Below are 19,597 nucleotides of genomic sequence, written 5' to 3' on the forward strand. Positions count from 1 at the left end.
GAAGAAGAAAAGCAGAGTGTAATAACTTGGAAATTCAAAGGGAATTTAGAAACTAAGAAAGAAATGCACTGAATGCAGAGGAAAAGAAGGACAAAGAAGCTGCAGAAAGAGCAAAAAGAGCAAACAGGCTTCTCCTTGCCATGGATCAAAACAGGTCTTTTCTTAACAGAAACGCATGCTTGGTCTTACTATAGAGGACAAAGCTTTTTTTTCTTACAGATTTGGATTTAATTCACTTAGCAACAAAAGGGGAGAAGCTTTTCTTTCTCTATGCAACAAATATTGAAACTCATTCTTCATCCAGAACGAGTGAGTTTCTTTCTGTGCTGGCACTTGTTCTTTGGTTTCATATGCATATGTATGTATGGTTGTGTGTTTGTAGTATGGGATTATATGTGCTTATCTGAGCCCAATTGTTTGGCCTGAAGATATATGAGTAGGCATGCATGAATTTGTATATAAATATATGTCAGTTTGTGCATATTTGCTTGTGTAAAAGATTTTTTGTTTTTTGCAACTGTGACTCTCTTTTCCTGGTTCAATAAAAATGTATTGCTCCAAACCTTAAACCACCCTGACAAGGGTTCAAGACTTCTGGGCAAGAGAGAAAAAAAATCCCTACCAATTAATCCTTTATTTTGTCCCCCACTGTTGGGCTACAAATATTAGTCACCTAAGCCAACACTTTTAATTCTCAGAATAAGCAGGAAAGTTTTTTAGATTCTTTTAGATGTTATCAACAAGCATTCAGTATATTTGATCTAATACTACTTAAGTTAATTATGTCCCCCAAAATACATGGGGATCTGCACATAAGAGAATGGAGGACCCTGTTCCCTCTTGGTTTTGATTGGGAAATAATGTTGGCAGGAAGACAGAGGTGGGACTTTAGGATCCCCAGGGAAGAACTGAGGAAAGACCAGGAAGGATAGAATTATCATGCCTAGAAAGTAGTAAAGACCAAACCAGAAAAGACAGGAGAGAGAAAAAGCCAACATGTAAGAGGAGGAGAAGAGTGGCCTTAACACCCCATACCCCTCCCCTGCATCTAAGGCAACAAAGATAGAATACAGATTTTAATAAGCTGTAATGCCAGAGACCATCAATCTTTAAAGCTAACTCTGAAACCATTAGTCTTCAAAACTACATCCAGAGACCATCAATCTTTAAATCCATCTCTAGTGTCCATCTCCATGTTCAGCCTTAATACATTCCAGGCTGGGCAGGCTCCAGGTAAATTTCAATATGAACAATATAATTAATTAAAGCAGCATAGATTGAAGTATGCAAGTAGAAATGTATGATTAATATATATGAATGAGTATATCTGCCAATGTAAATCATTCTTTCTTTGGTTTGAGCAAAAGTAGATGATTGGTAATAACTTGTTTAAAATCAGAATTGAATTTTTAAGTCATTCTCACCAACACATCGAGGCGGAGAGCTCCATTTTCCCATGTGGCAGGTTACCCCATTTTCCTTAGATATTCTGAAGCCATCATCACAGACATAGCTGAATGTGGTTCCGTGTTCATGACTGCTGGAGTCAATTGCATCTCTTCCTGCATCTGACAATCTGGGTAACTTAATAGATCCGTGGTCTATTTTAGGGGGCTGGGAACATGTAATTTTTGCTACGTGAAGAACAGAAATGGTCAAACAGAAAGAAAATGTTTACATTAGAAAATGGGTGGAATAAAAATATTCATATTGAATATTATTAGAGACAACCTTTGGAGCATAGACTGAAGGAATGGCTGTTCAGAGCCTGCCACACCTAGAGATCCAGCCCATACATGTTCAGCCACCAAACCTAGACAATATTGATGAAGACAAGAAGTGCATGCTGACAGGAGCCTGATATAGCTGTCTCCTGAGAAGCTCAGCCACAGCATGACAAATACAGAGGCGAATGCTAGCAGCAAACCATTGAACTGAGAATGGATCTCTGTTTGAGGAGTTAGAGAAAGGATTGAAGGAACTGAAGAGCCTTGCAACATCCTAAGAACAATAATACCAAACCACCAGAGCGCCCAATGACTAAACCACTATCCAAAGACTACACATGGACAGACCCATCGCTTCAGCTGCATAGGTAGCAGAGGATGGCCTTGTTGGGCACCAATGGGAGGAGAATCCCTGGGTCCTGCCAAGGCTCGATTCTCCAGTGTAGGGGAATGTCAGCGTGAAGAGGCAGGAAGGAGGGGGGTAACTGGGGGGGGGGACCCTCATAGAAGAAGGGGAATGGAGAATAGGCTAGGGGCCTTATGGACAGAAAATCAGTAAAGGAAATAATATTTGGAATGTAAATTAAAAAATCCAATTAAAAAAGAAAAGAAAAACAAACCATTTGAATTACATCTCCCCAGTGTTTATATTATGTTCTTGTTTTCCTTTTTTTTCTCTTTCCTGACCTCTTTCTAAAATAAAATTTACTTACATTTCAAATGTTACTCTCTTTTCCAGTTTCCTATTCATAAACCTCTTATCCCATTCCCCATCCCCCTTTTTCTGTGAGGGTGTTCCCCCTTCCCAACTACCCACCCTTCACCTAAGTTCTAATGGTGCAAAGTAAATCCTATCTACTGACCCGTGCAGCGTGGTAACGACTGCCACCTTCCATGTTTACACACCATTTCTTCTGGGCCCTGAGTTAGGTAACCATCTTGGCAAAGAACAGATACTTTCTCTCCATCCAAGTATTTCACTGTGGTATCAATCACTTGGGCATTTGGAATCTGTGGGGGAGGAGGGCAGAATGCTTTCTCTTTTCCTAGAAAACAAACAAACAAATCAGAGTTCTTTACTAAAGACATAATCTTAAATTATTGAAATAATATTTTTTATTAAGTAGCAAATTAATTGTGGCCATGCTGTAATTGTAGTATATATTTTATATAATTTATATATTTCACTTGTATAGCAATTTAATATAGTAATTTTTGTCCTGTTTTGAATTTTTCTCATTCATTTTAAATGACATTTTACACTAGTTTATAAAACTTTTTAAATTATTACTAGTATTTATAATATTTTAACTGAATTATATACACTTAAATATATTAAAATTAAGGTTAACATAAATATTTCCCTAGAGTTGTCCATGGATATTTATGATCTAATATATTGGATAACATTAAAATTTTTCATGAGACAGTTGATTTAGAAAAGTGGTACCTGTTTTTACTTAATATACTAATGATTTTTCTCATTGCTGTGACAAAATACCTGAAAATAGCACCTTGAAAGGAAGAAGGAAGGAAGGAAGAAAGTTAGAAGGAAGGAAGGAAGGAAGGAAGCGGGAAGGAAGGAAGGAAGGAAGTGAAGGAGGGAAGGAAGGAAGGAAGGAAGGAAGGAAGGAAGGAAGGAAGGAAGGAAGGGTTAGAGTGCATTGTGTGCAGGGCAGCAATACCAGCATAAATGTGAGATATATTGTATTCACAGTCAGGAAACCCAGAAAAATTAGTTCTAATATTCAGGTCACCTTTTTCTTTTTATTTATCCCAGGATCTTTGCTCATGAAATGTTGTTACCTACACTTACAGTGGATCTACACCCCTCTTTTAACCCAAATTAGAAATGTCTTCTCAGTCATGCTCAGAGACAATTATCCTAGGGAATTGTAGATTCTGTCAGTAAACAGTAAAAATTAATCATCACAGTGATAAACAATTTGATCAATAAGAGTTTGGAGTATGTTCACAATTTTTTTTTAGTAGGTTATTCAAAAATTTCAACGACCCTGGCCATTCTATTTAACATGAACTTGTTAGAGATGGGAAACTGATGGTTCCCATTCAGGATAATATAGTGCTGGTATTAAGGCCCTTCTGACAAGTTTATCAAAACCACTTCAAAATCAATGCATTTCAGAATGATTGTAGAGATAAATAATATGAAACTATGCTTGATTAGTGGTCATTAATATTTTAAGTTTTTCTAATTCTGCATAAGTAGTACAGACTGCACAGAAGGAAATTAATGCTGGTAGTAAGTGCATTTTTCCATATTCTTTGTACAACTAGCTAGCCACACAAGAAAGTAGAACAAGAATCCCATTACTTTATACTATAAATAAAAGGATATTAGACATAAGAACAGCAGTAACTATAGAACATGTGAATTTCATGAACATATATGTAATAGGTTGATTTCGGAATGGCATGAAATATTTTTCTGTGAATTTTAGCCTTTAAGAAATAGTTAAAATATCAAGTTAGGTAGGGTCTCCAAAATGGCAGTTATAGAGATAAGGGAGCAAAAATAGTGGGAAAAAACTCATTGGTATTTACCTGGAATAAGAGATATGGTATTAGTAAGTTTTCTGGACAAAGAGTTGACTCCTTATAAGAATTAGTAGATTAAGAGATTGACAGTATGCACATGTGTTTCATACAGAAATACATCATGATTAAGTATAGGCATGGGAACGGCACGGCACATTTATTTTTGTGATAAAAAATTAGAAGCAATGGGACCCTAAGACTAAGAGACGATTAAGACACAGAGATGAATTCATGTTGATCAAATTTGCTTAAGTGTTTTACATTACACACACACACACGCACACACACACACACACACACACACACACACACATATATATGTATATATATACATATATATATGAATGGAATATATGAATAGAAAAAGGAGTGGTGGAAAAACATATAAATACAGAATTCACATGTGAAATTCTCAAAAAATTAATTTGCTTTAAGAACTCAAAGATCGGGGGTTGGGGATTTAGCTCAATGGTAGAGCGCTTGCCTAGGAAGCACAAGGCCCTGGGTTCAGTCTCCAGCTCCGAAAAAAAGAACCAAAAAAAAAAAAAAAAAGAACTCAAAGATCTTACAATTGTGGATGAGAAAAGACCAGAATATTCACAACAAGGCAGAGTAAATGAGGTCTTACTTGTACAGGTTGGTTCAGGATCCCATCTTCCATTAATGCAGATTGAATATCCATACTTCTGACTTCCTCTACATTTGTAACTGATGCTAGAGTTATGATTCAATCCATCCTTCTCGAGTTTATTTGCCCCTATTACAGCCAGTCTCGGTGCTTTACACTTCTCAAGTTGTACTGTTGCTATGTACAAATATTTGCAAGGAAAATAAAAACAGTTACCAGAGTGAGCTAGCTGCTACATTAAAAATAGCTACAGGACCCCCTTGGGGGGAATTAGAGGAAGGATTGAAGAGCTGCAGGAGCTTGCAACCCCGTAAGAACAACAATGCCAACCAACCAGAGCTCCCAGGGACTAAATCACTACCTAAAGACTATACATGAATTGACCCAGAGCTCCAACTGCATATGTTTCAGAGAATAGACTTTTTGGGGCACCAGTGGAAGGGGAAGCCCTAGGTCCAGCCAATGTTGGACCCACAGTACAAGGGAATGTCAGAGGGGGTAAAAGGGGTGGATGGGTGGGAACACCCATATTGTGGAGGAAGAGGGGATGGGGGCTTATGGACAGAAACCGGGAAAGGGAATTAAAATTTGAAATGTAAGTAAAGAAATATACATAATAAAAGAAAAAGAAAAAATATTAAAGTTCAACATCTTTACTAAGACCCTGCTATGCATGTTCTAGATAGTTTCTAGATATTGTTTTTCCAAGGAAGACATATTTTAGTAGGGAATTAGTTACTGCATAAACAAAAGTGAGACCTGATATAATGTGGAATATATATATATATATATATATATATATATATATATATATATATGTGTGTGTGTGTGTGTGTGTGTGTGTGTGTGTGTGTGAGAGAGAGAGAGAGAGAGAGAGAGAGAGAGAGAGAGAGAGAGAGAGAGAGAGAGGAGGTGGTTGGAAGTGATTCCTTATGAGAGCCCAGGATAAGTTCCATGAAGAAATTGCATTCACACTGGGGCCTGGAGCTTTAAATCTAGGCATACAATAGCAGTGATGGTGTTCTGATGAAAACTGGGAGGGGAATAGGAAGAAAAAGGAGATGTATCCAGTGGGTATAAAACCAACCAAATCCCTCTTGAGATGAAGAGTAACTGTAAACAAAACGAACTCATACCCCAAATAAAGTTTGTCAAACATAAAAAAAAAATAGTTACATAGTCAAAGTACAGGGAAACTGAAAACAGAGGTAAGACCAACTGTTCTGCTACAAGAAAACTGCCTGGTGGGCTCAGAAAGCATAAGGCAGAAGTCCTTTGGGACAAGACACTTCCTGGTACCTACAGTTCCTGTCTATGCCCAGAACTGAACTGAACTGTTCAAATAACTCCCTGCACACCAATCCTGTAGGGGAGAGAGTTGGACCCTCAGAAATGCAAACACTCCTGAGAAATCAGAGGAGACTACCCTCTGCCCACATTTCTTACCCAAGAGGGAATCGCCTAGTGCCATCTATTTCCCTTGTGCACAAGGACATAGGAGTAGTCAGGGGCAGGACCCTTCCAATTCCTGCTTGCACTGAAAGCTGAAAGACAGTCACCAGGAGCTCCTACAAACCTGAGAGCTGAACACTCTGTTTCCAGAAACAGCTGAAAGAAAACAGGAAAACAGATCTACAGGAGTACTGACACAGAGGCCTAAATGAGGGTTAAATCACTGTCAGAAACAGCAAGACAGGCTAATGCCAGAGACAATCTGATGGTGAGAGGCAAGAGCAAGAGCCTAACCAACAGATATCAAAACTATTTGGAATCATCAGAGCTGAGTTCTCCCACCAAAGCAAATACTGGGTATCCAAACACACCAGAGAAGCAAGATTTTAATTTAAAATCACATCTCATGATAACGATGAGGACATAAATAACTCCCTTAAAGAAATACAGGAAAACACAAGTAAACAAGTAAAAGTCCTAAAAGAGGAAACACAAAAATCGCTTAAATAATTACAGGACTACACAAACAAACATGTAAAGGAATTGAACAAAACCATCCATGATTTAAAAATGGAAATCAAAACAATAAATAAAGCAGAGAAGGAGACAACCCTAGAGATAGAATACCTAGGAAAGGGACCAGGAGTCATAGATGCAACCATCACCACAGAATACAGGTAGAAGAGAGAATCTCAGGGGCAGAAGATATGATAGAAAACATTGAGGCAACCATCAAAGATAATGTAAAATGCAAAAAGCTCCTAGTTCAAAACATTCAGGAAATCCAAGACACAATGAGAAGATCAAACCTAAGGATTATAGATATAAAAGAGAGCAAAGACTCCCAACTTAAAGGACCAGTAATATCTTCAACAAAATTATACAAGCCTATAAACATAAAAATATTCTACAGAACTCCAAGTAGACTGGACAAGAAAAAGTTCCTCCTGCCACATAGTAGTCAAAACACCAAATGTACAAAACAAAGAAAGAATATCAAAAGCAGTAAAGGAAAAAGGGCAAGCAACATGTAAAAGCAGACCCATCAGAATTGCACAAGACTTCTCACCAGAGACTATGAACGCCAGAATATCCTGGGGAGATATCGTACAGACCCTAATAGAACAAAAATGTCAACCCAGGCTACTATATCCAGCAAAATTCTCCATTAACATAGATGAAGAAACCAAGATATTCCAATGCAAAACCAAAGTTACACAATATCTTTCTAAAAATCCAGCCCTACAAATGATAAGAGATGGAAAACTCCAACACAAGAAGGAAAACTACACCCTAGTAAAAGCAGGAAAGTAATCTCGTTGCAATGAAACCAAAAGAAGAGGGACACACAAACATAATTCCATTTTTAACAATGAAAATAACAGAAAACAACAATCACTATTCCTTAATATCTCTTAACATTAATGGACTCAATTCCCCAATGAAAAGACATAGATTAACAAACTGAACACGTAAAGAGGAATCAGCATTTTGCTGCATACAGAAAACACACCTCAGTGACAAAGACAAACACTACCTCAGAATTGGCTGGAAAAAAACTTTCCAAGAAAATGGTTCAAAGAAACAAGCTGGAGGAGTAATTCTAATATCACATAAAATCGACTTCCAACCAAAAGCTGGAAGTTAACAGATATTTATAGAACATGTCATCCTAAAACAAAAAATATATGCCATCTTCTCAGCACCTCATGGTACCTTATCCAAAATTGACCATGTAATCAGTCAAAAATCAGTCCTCAATAGATACAAGAAGATTGAAATAATCCAATGCATCCTATCAGATCACCACAGACTAAGGCTGGTCTTCAATAACAACATTATTAAAAGTCTCCCAACCAAAAAACAAACAAAAAAAGTACAGGAACAGATGGGTTTAGTGCAGAATTCTATCACACCTTCAGAGAAGACCTCATACTAATACAGTCCAAAATATTCCACAAAGTAGAAACAGAAGGAGCACCACCCCATCCCTTCTATGAAGCGACAGTTATGCTTATACCTCATTGGCACAAAGACCCAATGAAGAAAGAGAACTTCAGACCAATTTCCCTTATGAATATTGACACAAAAATGCTCAATAAAATTCTCACAAACAGATACAAGAACACATCAAAATGATCATCCATCATGATGAAGTAGGCTTCATCCCAGGGATGCAGCGATGGTTCAACATAAGGAAATTCTTCAACTTAATCCACTATATAGACAAACTCAAAGGAAAAAACACATGATCATTTCATTAGATGCTGAGAAAGCATTTGACAAAATTCAAGACCCCTTCATGATAAAAGTTCTGGAAAAATAAAAAATTCAAGGCCCATATCTAAATATAGTAAAAGCAATATGCAACAAGCCAGTAGCCAACATTAAACTAAATGGAGAGAAACTTGAAGCAACCCCACTAAAGTCAGACAAGGCTGCCCATTTTCTCCCTACTTATTCAACATAATACTCAAAGTCATAGCCAGGGCAATAAGACAATAAAATGAGGTCAAAGGATAAATATTGGAAAGAAAGAAGTCAAAATATCACTATTTGCAGAAGACATGATAGTATACTTAGGTGACCCCAAAAATATCCACTGAGAACTACTAAGCCTGATAAACAAATTCAGTAAAGTGGTTGGGTATAAAATTAACTCAAACAAATCAACGTCCTTCTTCTACTCAAAGGATAAACAGGCTTAGATAGAAATTAGGGAAATGACACCCTTCACAATAGTCACAAATAATATAAAATACCTTGGTTTGACTCTAAGCAATCAAGTGAAAGATCTTTATGAGAAGAACTTCAAGTTCCTGAAGAAAGAAATTGAAGAAGATCTCATAAGATGGAAAGACCTCCTATACTCATGGATTGGCAGGATTACTATAGTAAAAATTGCCATTTTGCCAAAAGCAATCTACAGAGTCAACACAATCCCCATCAAAATTCCAACTCAATTCTTCATAGAGTTAAAAAGAGTAATTTGCAAATTCATTTAGAATGACAAAAAACCCAGGATAGCAAAAACTAACCTCAACAATAAAAGAATTTCTGGAGGAATCACCTTCCTTGACCTCAAGCAGTATTACAGAGCAAATAGTCATAAAAACTGTATGGTATTGGTACAGAGAAAGGCAGGTAGATCAGTGGAATAGAATTCAGAAATGTACCTACACACCTATGGTCACTTAATCTTTGAAAAAGGAGCTAAAACCATCCAGTTGGTGAAAAGATAGCATTTTCAATAAATGGTGCTTGTTCAACTGGAGGTCAGCATGTAGAAGAATGCAAGTTGACCATTCTTACCACCTTATACAAAGTCAAAGTCCAAGGCCCTCCACATCAAACCAGACACACTCAAACTAATAGAAGAAAAAGTGGGGAATAGTCTTGAACACATGGGCACTGAAGAAAATTTCCTGAACAGAGCACCAATGGCTGAGGCTCTAAGATCAAGAATTGACTAGTGGGATCTCATAAAGCTGCAAAACTTCTGTAAGGCAAAGGACACTGTCATTAGGACAAAATGGTAACCAACTGATTGAGAAAAGATCTTTACCAATCCTACATCTGATAGAGGCTAATATCCAAACTATACAAAGGACTCACGAAGTTAGATTCCAGAGAGCCAAATAATCATACAGAGCTAAACAAAGAATTCACAGCTGAGGAATATCAAATGGCTGAGAAGCACCTAAAGAAATGTTCAACATCCTTAGTCATCAGGGAAATGAAAATCAAAACAACCCTGAGATTCCACCTCACACCACTCAGAAGGGCTAAGATCAAAAACTTTGATGAGAGCAGATTCTGTTGAGGATATAGAGAAAGAAGAACACTCCATCATTGTTGGTGGGATTGCAAGCTTGTACAACCACTTTGGAAATCAGTCTGGAGGTTCCTCAGAATATTGGACATTGCACTTCCTGAGAACCCAATTATAACTCTCCTGGGTATATACTCAAAAGACGCTCCAACACACAACAAAGTCACAGGCGCCACTATGTTCATAACAGCCTAATTTAAAATAGCCAGAAGCTGGAAAGAACCCAGATGCCCTTCAACAGAGGATTGAATTCAGAAAATGTGGTACATTTACACAATGGAGTACTACTCAGCTATTAAAAACAATGTCTTCATGAAATTCAGAGGCAAATGGATGGAACTAGAAAATATCATCCTGAGTGAGGTAACCCAATCACAGAAAAACACATATGGTTTGCATTCACGAATAAATGGATTTTAACCCCAATGCTCAGATTACCCAAGATACAATCCACAGACCACATGAAGCTCAAGTAGAAGGATGAACAAAGTGTGGATGCTTCACTTCCTCTTAAAAGGGGGAACAAAAATATTCATAGGAGGGGATATAGATAAAGTTTTGAGTAGAGAGTGAAAGAATGACCATTCCGAGCCTGCCCCACATGGGTATACAGCCCATATATATATACAAACATCAAAACTAGATAATATTAATGAAGGTAAGAAGTGCAAGCTGACAGGAGCCTGATATAGCTGTCTCCTGAGAGGCACAGTGAGACCATGTCAAATACAGGGGCAAATGCTTAGCAGCAAACTACTGAACTGCAAATGAGGTCCCTGTTCGAGGAACTAGAGGAAGGATTGAAGGCGCTTGCAACACCATAAGAACAACAATACCAACTAACCAGAACTCCCGCGGACTAAACTACTGCCCAAAGACTACACATGTGCAGACCCATTCCTCCAGATGCATATGTAGCAGAGGATGGCCTTGTTGGGTACTAGTGGAAGGAGAAGCCCTTGTTCCTACCAAGGCTGGACCCTCCAGTGTGGGGGAATGTCAGTGGGGGGAGGCAGGAGTCTGGGGTGGTTAGGGAGGGGGAACACCCTTATAGAAGAAGGGGAGGAGGATGGGATAGGGTGCTTATATCCCAGAAACCTGGACAGGGAATAACATTTGAAATGTAAATAAAAAATATCCAAAAAACAATAACAAAAAATACATGATGACAGGAGTCTGATATAGCTGTCTCCTGAGAGGCTCATCCAGAGCATGACAAATAGAGAGGCAAATGCTAGTAGCACGCCATTTAACTGAGAATGGGTCCCTGTTGGAGGAATTAGTGAAAGGAATGATGGAGCTGAAGGGGCCTGCAACTCCCCCATAAGAACAACAATACCAACCAGCCAGAGCTCCCAGGCATTAAGCAACTAACCAAAGACTTACACATGGACAGAGCCATGGCTACAGCTGCATATGTAGCAGAGGATAGCCTTGTTGGGCACCAATGGGAGGAGAAGCCCTTGTCCTTACCAAAGCTGCACCCCCCAGTGCAGGGGAATGTTAATGGGGGGAGGTGGGTTGGGGTGGGGATAAGGATCTTATGGCCGGGAAACTGGAAAAGGGAATAACATTTGAAATGTAAATAAAAAATATCCAATAAAGAATAAATAATAAAATAATCCTTGCCAACCAAAATACTGAGAGGCACCATGCAGAAGTAGCTTATGATGTAACAACTAGGTGTTCTATACAGTCTTTTACATCTTAGAGAGTTTGTGACATGCAAGGATTTAGGTACTTGGCAAGAAGTACATTGGAAATCATTGTCATAGGTAATGATTATGACTTTACCAGCTTTTGTCCCATACGTGAAAGATGTGAAAACGTTTATGTTTGTTGCCCTCCCATTGTATTAACTTTACTTTATAATTGGAAATATTAAAATCAAACAAATATAAATAGGATATTAGAAGTTTCTAGTTTAAATTCCCTTTTTGATGTACACGATATGAGAGAAAACATCTAATATGTATATATGTATTTATATACTTATATATGTATATATAATAGTATAGAAAAGAAATGTTTCAAAATATTTTAGGACATAGAGAACTGATATAAAAAATGCCCAGAGTCACCATCTATTTTCTTTATATTCCCACCATAAGAGTCTATAAGAAGCTGTAATATATGCCAGATCATCTAAAAATATATTATTACACAATAATAAAACTTGCTTGCTTCCCTTCATCCCTGCACATTGCACTGGGGTAGATCATCAGATTGTCTGCCCTCTGATAATCCCACAGTCTATAAACCTCGCAGGAGATCTGCTGCACCCAGCGCTACAGATTGGAACACTCCCAAATAAGTGCTGCAGCTGGGAACCCCAAAGAGCCGGGCAGACTAGGAACACATCCCCTCTGCTCAAACTCCACTTTCCTTTTTGCTGGGACAGATCACCATCTTATCTGATCCTGTGAAGACCCTGCAGTCTGAAGGGCTCCCAGGAGATCTGCTAGAGCCAGGGACACAGGAGGCAGACTCCAGACAGAGACAGTCAGGCCAGTGAACACCAGAGATAAGCAGATGACAAGAGCTAAGCACAAAACCATAAGCAACAGAAACCTTTGGCACCATCAGAACACAGTTCTCCCACCACAGCAAGCCCTGAATACAACAACACACCTGAAAACCAGAACGCTGACCTAAAATCCTATTTCATGAAGATAATAGAATTCGTTAAGGAGGCTATAAATAACTCACTGAAAGAAACACTTGAAAACACAGGTAAACAGTTAGAAGCACTTAAAGAGGAAACAAATAATCCCCGAAAGAAATACATGAAAAGACAATCAAACATATGAAGAAATTGAACAAAGCAGTCCAAGACCTAAATATGGAAGTAGGAACAATAAAGAAAACACAGAACGAATGGAAATATTCAACCTCTGGGGGTAGGAGTTAGGGGGATCTTCTAGAAAGTGCCAGAAACTTGGGAGGTGAAAGATATACAGGACTCAAAGGGAGGGACTTTAAATAAAGTGCTCAACAGTAGAGAGAGGGAACTTTTAGCATCCACCTCCAGTAGAAAGACAGGGCATCAAGTAGAGGAATGTGGTTGCCATCCCACAGTCAAAAATTCTGACCCAGAATTTTTACAGTGTAAAAGAATTTCATGGACAGAAAGACTGAGGGAAAAGAGGCCCAGTGACCAGCCCAACTTAGAATCCATCATAAGGGAAGTCTTCAAGTCCTGACATTATTGCTGATGCTATGGTGTGCTTATAGATAGTCTAACATGGCAGTCCTCTGAGAGGCCCAACAAGCAGTTGATGAGAAGTACGCAGATACTTACACCCAACCATTAGACTGAAATCATGGATCCCCATGGTTGAGTTAGGGAAAGGCTGGAAGAAGTTGAAGAGGAGGGCAACCCCATAAAAAGATCAGCAGTCTCAACTAATCTGAACCACTGCGATATTTCAGACACTGAGACACCTACCAGGAAGCATACCCAAGCTGGACTGAGGACCCTGACACATATATAGCAGAGGACTATAGGGTCGGGCCTCAGAGTGTGAAAACATGTGTAACCCTCAAGAGTCTTGAGGCCCTAGGGAGTGTAGAGGACTGGTGGGGAGGGGACATCATTTTAGAGACAGGGGAAGGAGGTTTCACATGAGGAACTGTGGGAGGGGGGACCTGGAGGGAGGCAACAGCCGGACTTTAAAAAAATAAAAGTAATAATAATAAAAAAGGGACAAAGCATTTTTCCTTTCAAAAAAAGAAGAAAAGAAAGACAAATGGAGGCAACCCTGGAAATGGAAAACCTAGGAAAGAGGTCAGGAATTACAGATGTAAATATCACCAATAGAATACAAAAGATAGAAGAAAGAATCTCAGACATAGAAGATACTTTAGAAGACATTGACACAATGGTAAAAGAAAACTCAAATCAGAAAAATCTCCTAACCCAAAACATCCACAGAATCCAGGACACAGTGAAAAGACAAAAGCTAAGAATAGTAGGAATAGAAAAGAATGAAGATTCCCAGCTCAAAGGACCAGAAAGTATCTTCAACAAAATCATAGAAGAAAACATCATAAAGGTACAAGAAGCCTATATAGCACCAAACAAATGGGACCACAAAAGAAAATCCTCTCATCACATAATAATCAAAACACTGAATACACAGAATGAAGAAAGAATATTAAAAGCTGCAAGGGAAAATGGCCAAGTAACATGCAATGGTAGACCTATCAGAATTGCACCAGACTCCTCAACAGAGACCCTAAATAGAGAAGAGCCTGGTCAGAGGTCATACAGACCCTAAAAGAACACAAATGCCAGCCCAGGGTACTATACCGTATGAAACTCTCAATCATAATAGAAGGAGAAAACAAATATTCGATGACAATTTCAAATTAAAACCATATCTACCAATCCATTCTACAGATGATTCTAAAAGAAAAACTCTAACACAAGGAGAATAACTATACTACCACCACCAACAACAACAACCCCCCCCAAAAAACAAGAAATTAATCACCTCACAGCAAAAACAAAAAAAGAGAATCATATACACATAATGCCACAACTTAACAGGAACTAACAATCTTCTGTCTTTAATATCTCTCAATATCAACGAACACACTTCCCCAATAAAAAGACCTTCATTAACAGACTAGATACTCAGGAAGGATCCACATTGTGCTGAGTACAAGAAACACACTTCAATGATGCAGAATACCCAAACTTATGGAACACAATGAAAACCATGCTAAGAAAAAAATTCAGAGCACTAAGTGCCCTCGTAAAGAAATTGGAGGGATTCTACACTAGCAACTTAACAGCACACCTGAAAGCCCTAGGGGAAAAAAAAGCAAACACCTCTAGAGGAGTAGAAAAAAGGAAATAGTCACACTATAGCTGAAATCAACCAAACAGAAACAAAGAGCACAATAAAAACAATCAACAAAACCAAAAGCTGGTTCTTTGAGAATATCAACAAGATAGACAAACCTCTGACCAAACTAACTAGAGGGAACAGAAGAATCCAAATTAACAAAATCAGAAATGAAAGGGGAGAAATAGCAACAGAAACAGAAGAAATTGAAAAAATCCTCAGATTCTGTTACAAAAGCCTATACTTTACACAGTGAAAATCTAGATGAAATGGAAGATTGTTCTAGACAGGTAGCATGCGCCAAAGTTAAATCATGAGCAGGTAAACTATCTAAATAGGCCCATATCACCTAAGGAAACAGAAGACATCATTAAAAACCTCCTAACCCAAACAGCACAGGGCAAGATGACTTTAGTGCAGAATTCTACTATACCTTCAAATAAGAGTTAATATCAACACTTCTCAAACTATTACATCAAGTAGAAACAGAAGGAACAAAACGTAATTCATTCTATGAAGCCACAATTACTCTGATACCTACCAAAGACCCAACAAAGAAAGAGAACTTCAGACCACTTTTGCTTATGAATATTGATGCAAAAATGCTCAATAAAATTCTAGGAAATTGAATCAAAGAACACATCAAAGCCATCATTCAGTATTATCAAGTAGGCTTCATCACAGTTTGGTTAGATATACAAAAATCTATGAACATAATTCACTATATAAGAAAAAAATCAAAGAAAAAACTCACATGATCATCTCATTAGATGCTGAAAAGCCCTTTGACAAAATACAACACCCCTCCATGTTAAAAGTAGTGGATAGATCAGAAATTCATGGCCCATAAATAAACATAATAAAAGCAGCATATGACAAACCAATGGCCAGTATCAAATTGAATGGAGAGCTACTTTAAGCAGTCCCACTAAAATCAGGAACAAGACAAAGACGCCCACTCTCACCCACGCACTACTCTATATGTATGTAAAGTTCTAGCTAGAGCAATAAGACAACAAAAGGAGATCAAGAGATATAAATTGACAAAGTATAAGTCAAGGTATCACTATTTGCAGATGATATGATAGCATACTTAAGTGACACTGAAAATTCTACCAAAGAACTTCTACACCTGGTAAACAACTTCAGCAACGTGGTTGGATATAAAATTAACTCAATCCAATTAGTAGCCTTCCTTTATAGAAATGATAAATGGGCTGAGAAAGAAAATAGGGAAACAGCACCCTTCACAACAATCACAAATAATACAAAATATCTTGGGATGGGGAGTGGGTAGCGACTAGACTGTAAAAATTTAAAGTGAAAAAGAATGTGCATATCTTATTAGTTAAGTGAGTGCTATATAAAGCCCTTTTAATATATTGTATGTTTTAATTACTCAGTGAAGAGTGGGTTTATTTTGAACTAGAGAAAAATTCAATATGGATCCTAGATATATAGAGTGAGGTGATTCTGGATAGAGCAAATAAAAGTAAGTAATTAGCCAAAGTATTGTAAGTGCTTTATAAAATGGTATTTAAAATATTGACTGATGCAATTTAATCTCTCAAGATACCTGAGAAATAGTCCCTTCTTTAAGATTGGTTTTCAGGAAGACAAGGCTGTTGTTCTGTGGTGGAAGAAATATAGTCAAGGGAGAATAGTGACTCTGTGATTGATTTGTTTATAAAAGAATCTCATATTTGTTAAAAAAAAGAGAGAAAGCTACAGATATGAAGAATAATAACATTGTAGCAGGTTAACAATTTTTGTATGTTATGATTACCTCTGTAGCACATCGTGAGGTAGCTGGAGAGACTCACATGAATGTCATCACACACCTATTAACCTTAGACCAAAGCTCTGAATTCTGACAAAAGGATAAAGCTGAACACTGGAAGTCAAATGTAGAATTAATTTTCATGCCCAGTATGTGTCAGATTCTGTCCCATAAAAAATGGTTAAGCAGTTTTGAGACAGTCATGAGGTTTTAAAGGATTGAAAGCAGTACTTGGACAGAATGTGTTTGCTTAGCAAAAATTATAAGGAATAATGAGTAGAAGTACTGGTTTACATGACAAAGAGTTTCAGAGTTGGTTGGACTTCTGGGTATGGAGAGCATATCACTAAACAACACAGGTATAAGTGCTCTTTCCAAAGGAGCCCCATGTTTCCCTAACATTATCCAATACCTAAAACTGCAATGATCAGTAACACTGGACACCAGGGACTATGCTTAAGGAGCAACCAGGATTGCACTTAAAAAAACCCTTTAGTTTCAGAGAAAAGTGAGTATAAGGCCCATAGTGCTTTCAGCTACTCAGTAAAGATTCAATAAAACAAACAAACAAACAAACAAACAACAAAAAAAACATGTTACTTGTTGTGGTTTGCCCTGGAGTTATCTGTATTTTGAGGCTAATTCCACTGCCCCAAGGACAGTTGCCTAGTCACCACTCAGGAATCAGGTGACTTCACCTGAATGAACCTTCTCCCCATTGAATTTGTAAAATACAGGTGAGGGGCAGGTACGAGATAGAAGGAGGCCTGTCATTGGAGGAGAAGGAAGGATGAGTGGGAGAGAAGTTTTAAGGAAGAGGAGGAGACTGGAACGGAAAGGAGGAGAGAGGAGAGAGAAAGAGAGAAGCCGTGGCAGGACAATGGAGGCTGACATTAAGATTCCGCTCTGTATATTTACAGGTTGTTATTAATGTTTTTAAGGGATGGATGGTACTGGGCTTTGTATGTTAGGTGAGCAATTATATCTTATCAATTGGGTCAAAGGTTATTGTGTTGTGTGGTCTTTCATGTGTAGCGATTTAAGTGTAAGAAAGTCTGTGGTTGCTGGTCTGGGCCACCACAGAGTTAGGATGTGTTTCAGCCAAGATATCTAGCAGATATCTTGGGGCAGTGAGGTGCTGGACCTAAGAGTGGTAAAAGATAACCTTACTTTTTTATTTTTTATATTTTTACAACAACAGTTACTCATTGCAGAGTGAACTCATCCATAGATTCCCATCTAATTACAGACTTTTTGGTATAGCCGAATGTCGAATTCTACAGCTGATGACAGGGACTATGGTCCAAATAGCAACACATTTGACTTCAGTTTTCAGCATGTAGAACAGACAGAAGCATCATAACAGCTCTGAAAGAGCAAAGTTTGTTATGGGAGTGGGAAATGGGAGATTTGCAGACTTTATTTAATAGCTATTCAAGACCTGGAAGGAGAATGTCATATAATAACAGCAATGGTATTTTGTAACATAGTTATATATTCTTCAGTATTAGTGTTACTATTAGTGTTCACATTTCACATTTCAGTCACATGAAAATTTATAGTTAAAAACTAAATTTGACAGAATAAATAATAAACATTTACAGATTTTATTATTAATGTCTTTTTATCTATAGACTTGCATCAAAATATAAGCAGTTAGTTTAGATTTATAGTAAGATAAAATGTCTCAATGAAGATTACTAACTACAATGATATGTAGTAGGAAATAGTTCTGCACTAAAAATATTAGACTTTAGGAAGTGTTAATTTGAGGCACACAGACTTACCAACACATCGAGGAAGCTGGGCCCACCTCCCACTAATGCAAGAAACTGATCTCTGTCCAATCATTGTGAAGGTTTCTGCACAAGTAAACTCCACTGAATCTCCGTGGTGGTAGGGAGGGACAGAAAACTTGACAGAGCCATGCTCAAGTGCAGGAATGTCTCCACATGTTCTTTTCTCCTCTGTAGGTATTTCACATAAGTTACTTATAATTAAAGCCTCTCTTGGGATGCAAAACAATTTTTAAGTATTAATAATTTTAATTACCAACGCATGTCGGCAAGGTTGTCCACTTCCCGTCAACACACTGGATTTTATTGGGTCCCTTCAGTAGAAATCTAGGTTTGCAATCATACTCCACCACGTCACCATGGCTGTATTCAGCTTTCTTTGTTCCCTTTATTTCCCCATTGAGTAGTTCAGGATATTGACCACATGATCTTACTTGACCTATTACAGGAATATCATGTAACTATAAATCCATCTTACAGTCCAAAACTCTAGTAAATGGAGATATTAAAAATATTCACAATATCGCTTTTAATAACACTTTATAAATAAAAAAGTATTTACCCTAACCTCACATTTCACAGTTGTAATATACTACCTGGGGGATCCATCCCATAGGCAACCACCAAACCCGGTCACTATGGCTGATGGCTAGAAGTGCTTGATGACAGGAACCTGTATGGATATGCCTCCTGAGAAGTTCTGTCAGAGCCTTTCTGATACAGATGAGAATGCTTGCAGCTAACCATTGGACTGAGCACAGAGACCCCAAAAAAGGAGTTAGAGAAAGGACTGAAGGTGCTAAAGGGGTTTGCAACCCCATAGGAAGAAAAACACTATCAACCAACCAGGTCTCCAGAGCTCCTGGGGACTAAACCACTAACCAAAGAGTACACATGGAGGGATCCATGGCTCCACCCACATATCTAGCAGAGGATGGCATTTTCTGGTCCATATAAGAAGCTCTTGGTC

General features: G+C 38.0%; 1 protein-coding gene across 1 annotated transcript in view; it reads right to left on the minus strand.

Annotated features, from left to right (window-relative positions):
• The window catches only part of Cfhr4 (complement factor H-related 4), a 68,879-nt gene that overhangs the window by 13,701 nt on the left and 35,581 nt on the right, over positions 1-19,597 (minus strand). Inside the window, exons 6-10 of the mRNA NM_001134792.1 lie at positions 18,884-19,066; positions 18,619-18,798; positions 4,915-5,091; positions 2,591-2,773; positions 1,425-1,634 (exon numbers count right to left, since the gene is read on the minus strand). Of these exons, the coding sequence (NP_001128264.1) occupies positions 1,425-1,634; positions 2,591-2,773; positions 4,915-5,091; positions 18,619-18,798; positions 18,884-19,066 (933 nt within the window). The remainder of the gene's footprint in view (positions 1-1,424; positions 1,635-2,590; positions 2,774-4,914; positions 5,092-18,618; positions 18,799-18,883; positions 19,067-19,597) is intronic.

The sequence above is a fragment of the Rattus norvegicus genome, chromosome 13 (assembly GCF_036323735.1).
Source record: "Rattus norvegicus strain BN/NHsdMcwi chromosome 13, GRCr8, whole genome shotgun sequence".
Lineage (NCBI taxonomy): Eukaryota > Metazoa > Chordata > Mammalia > Rodentia > Muridae > Rattus > Rattus norvegicus.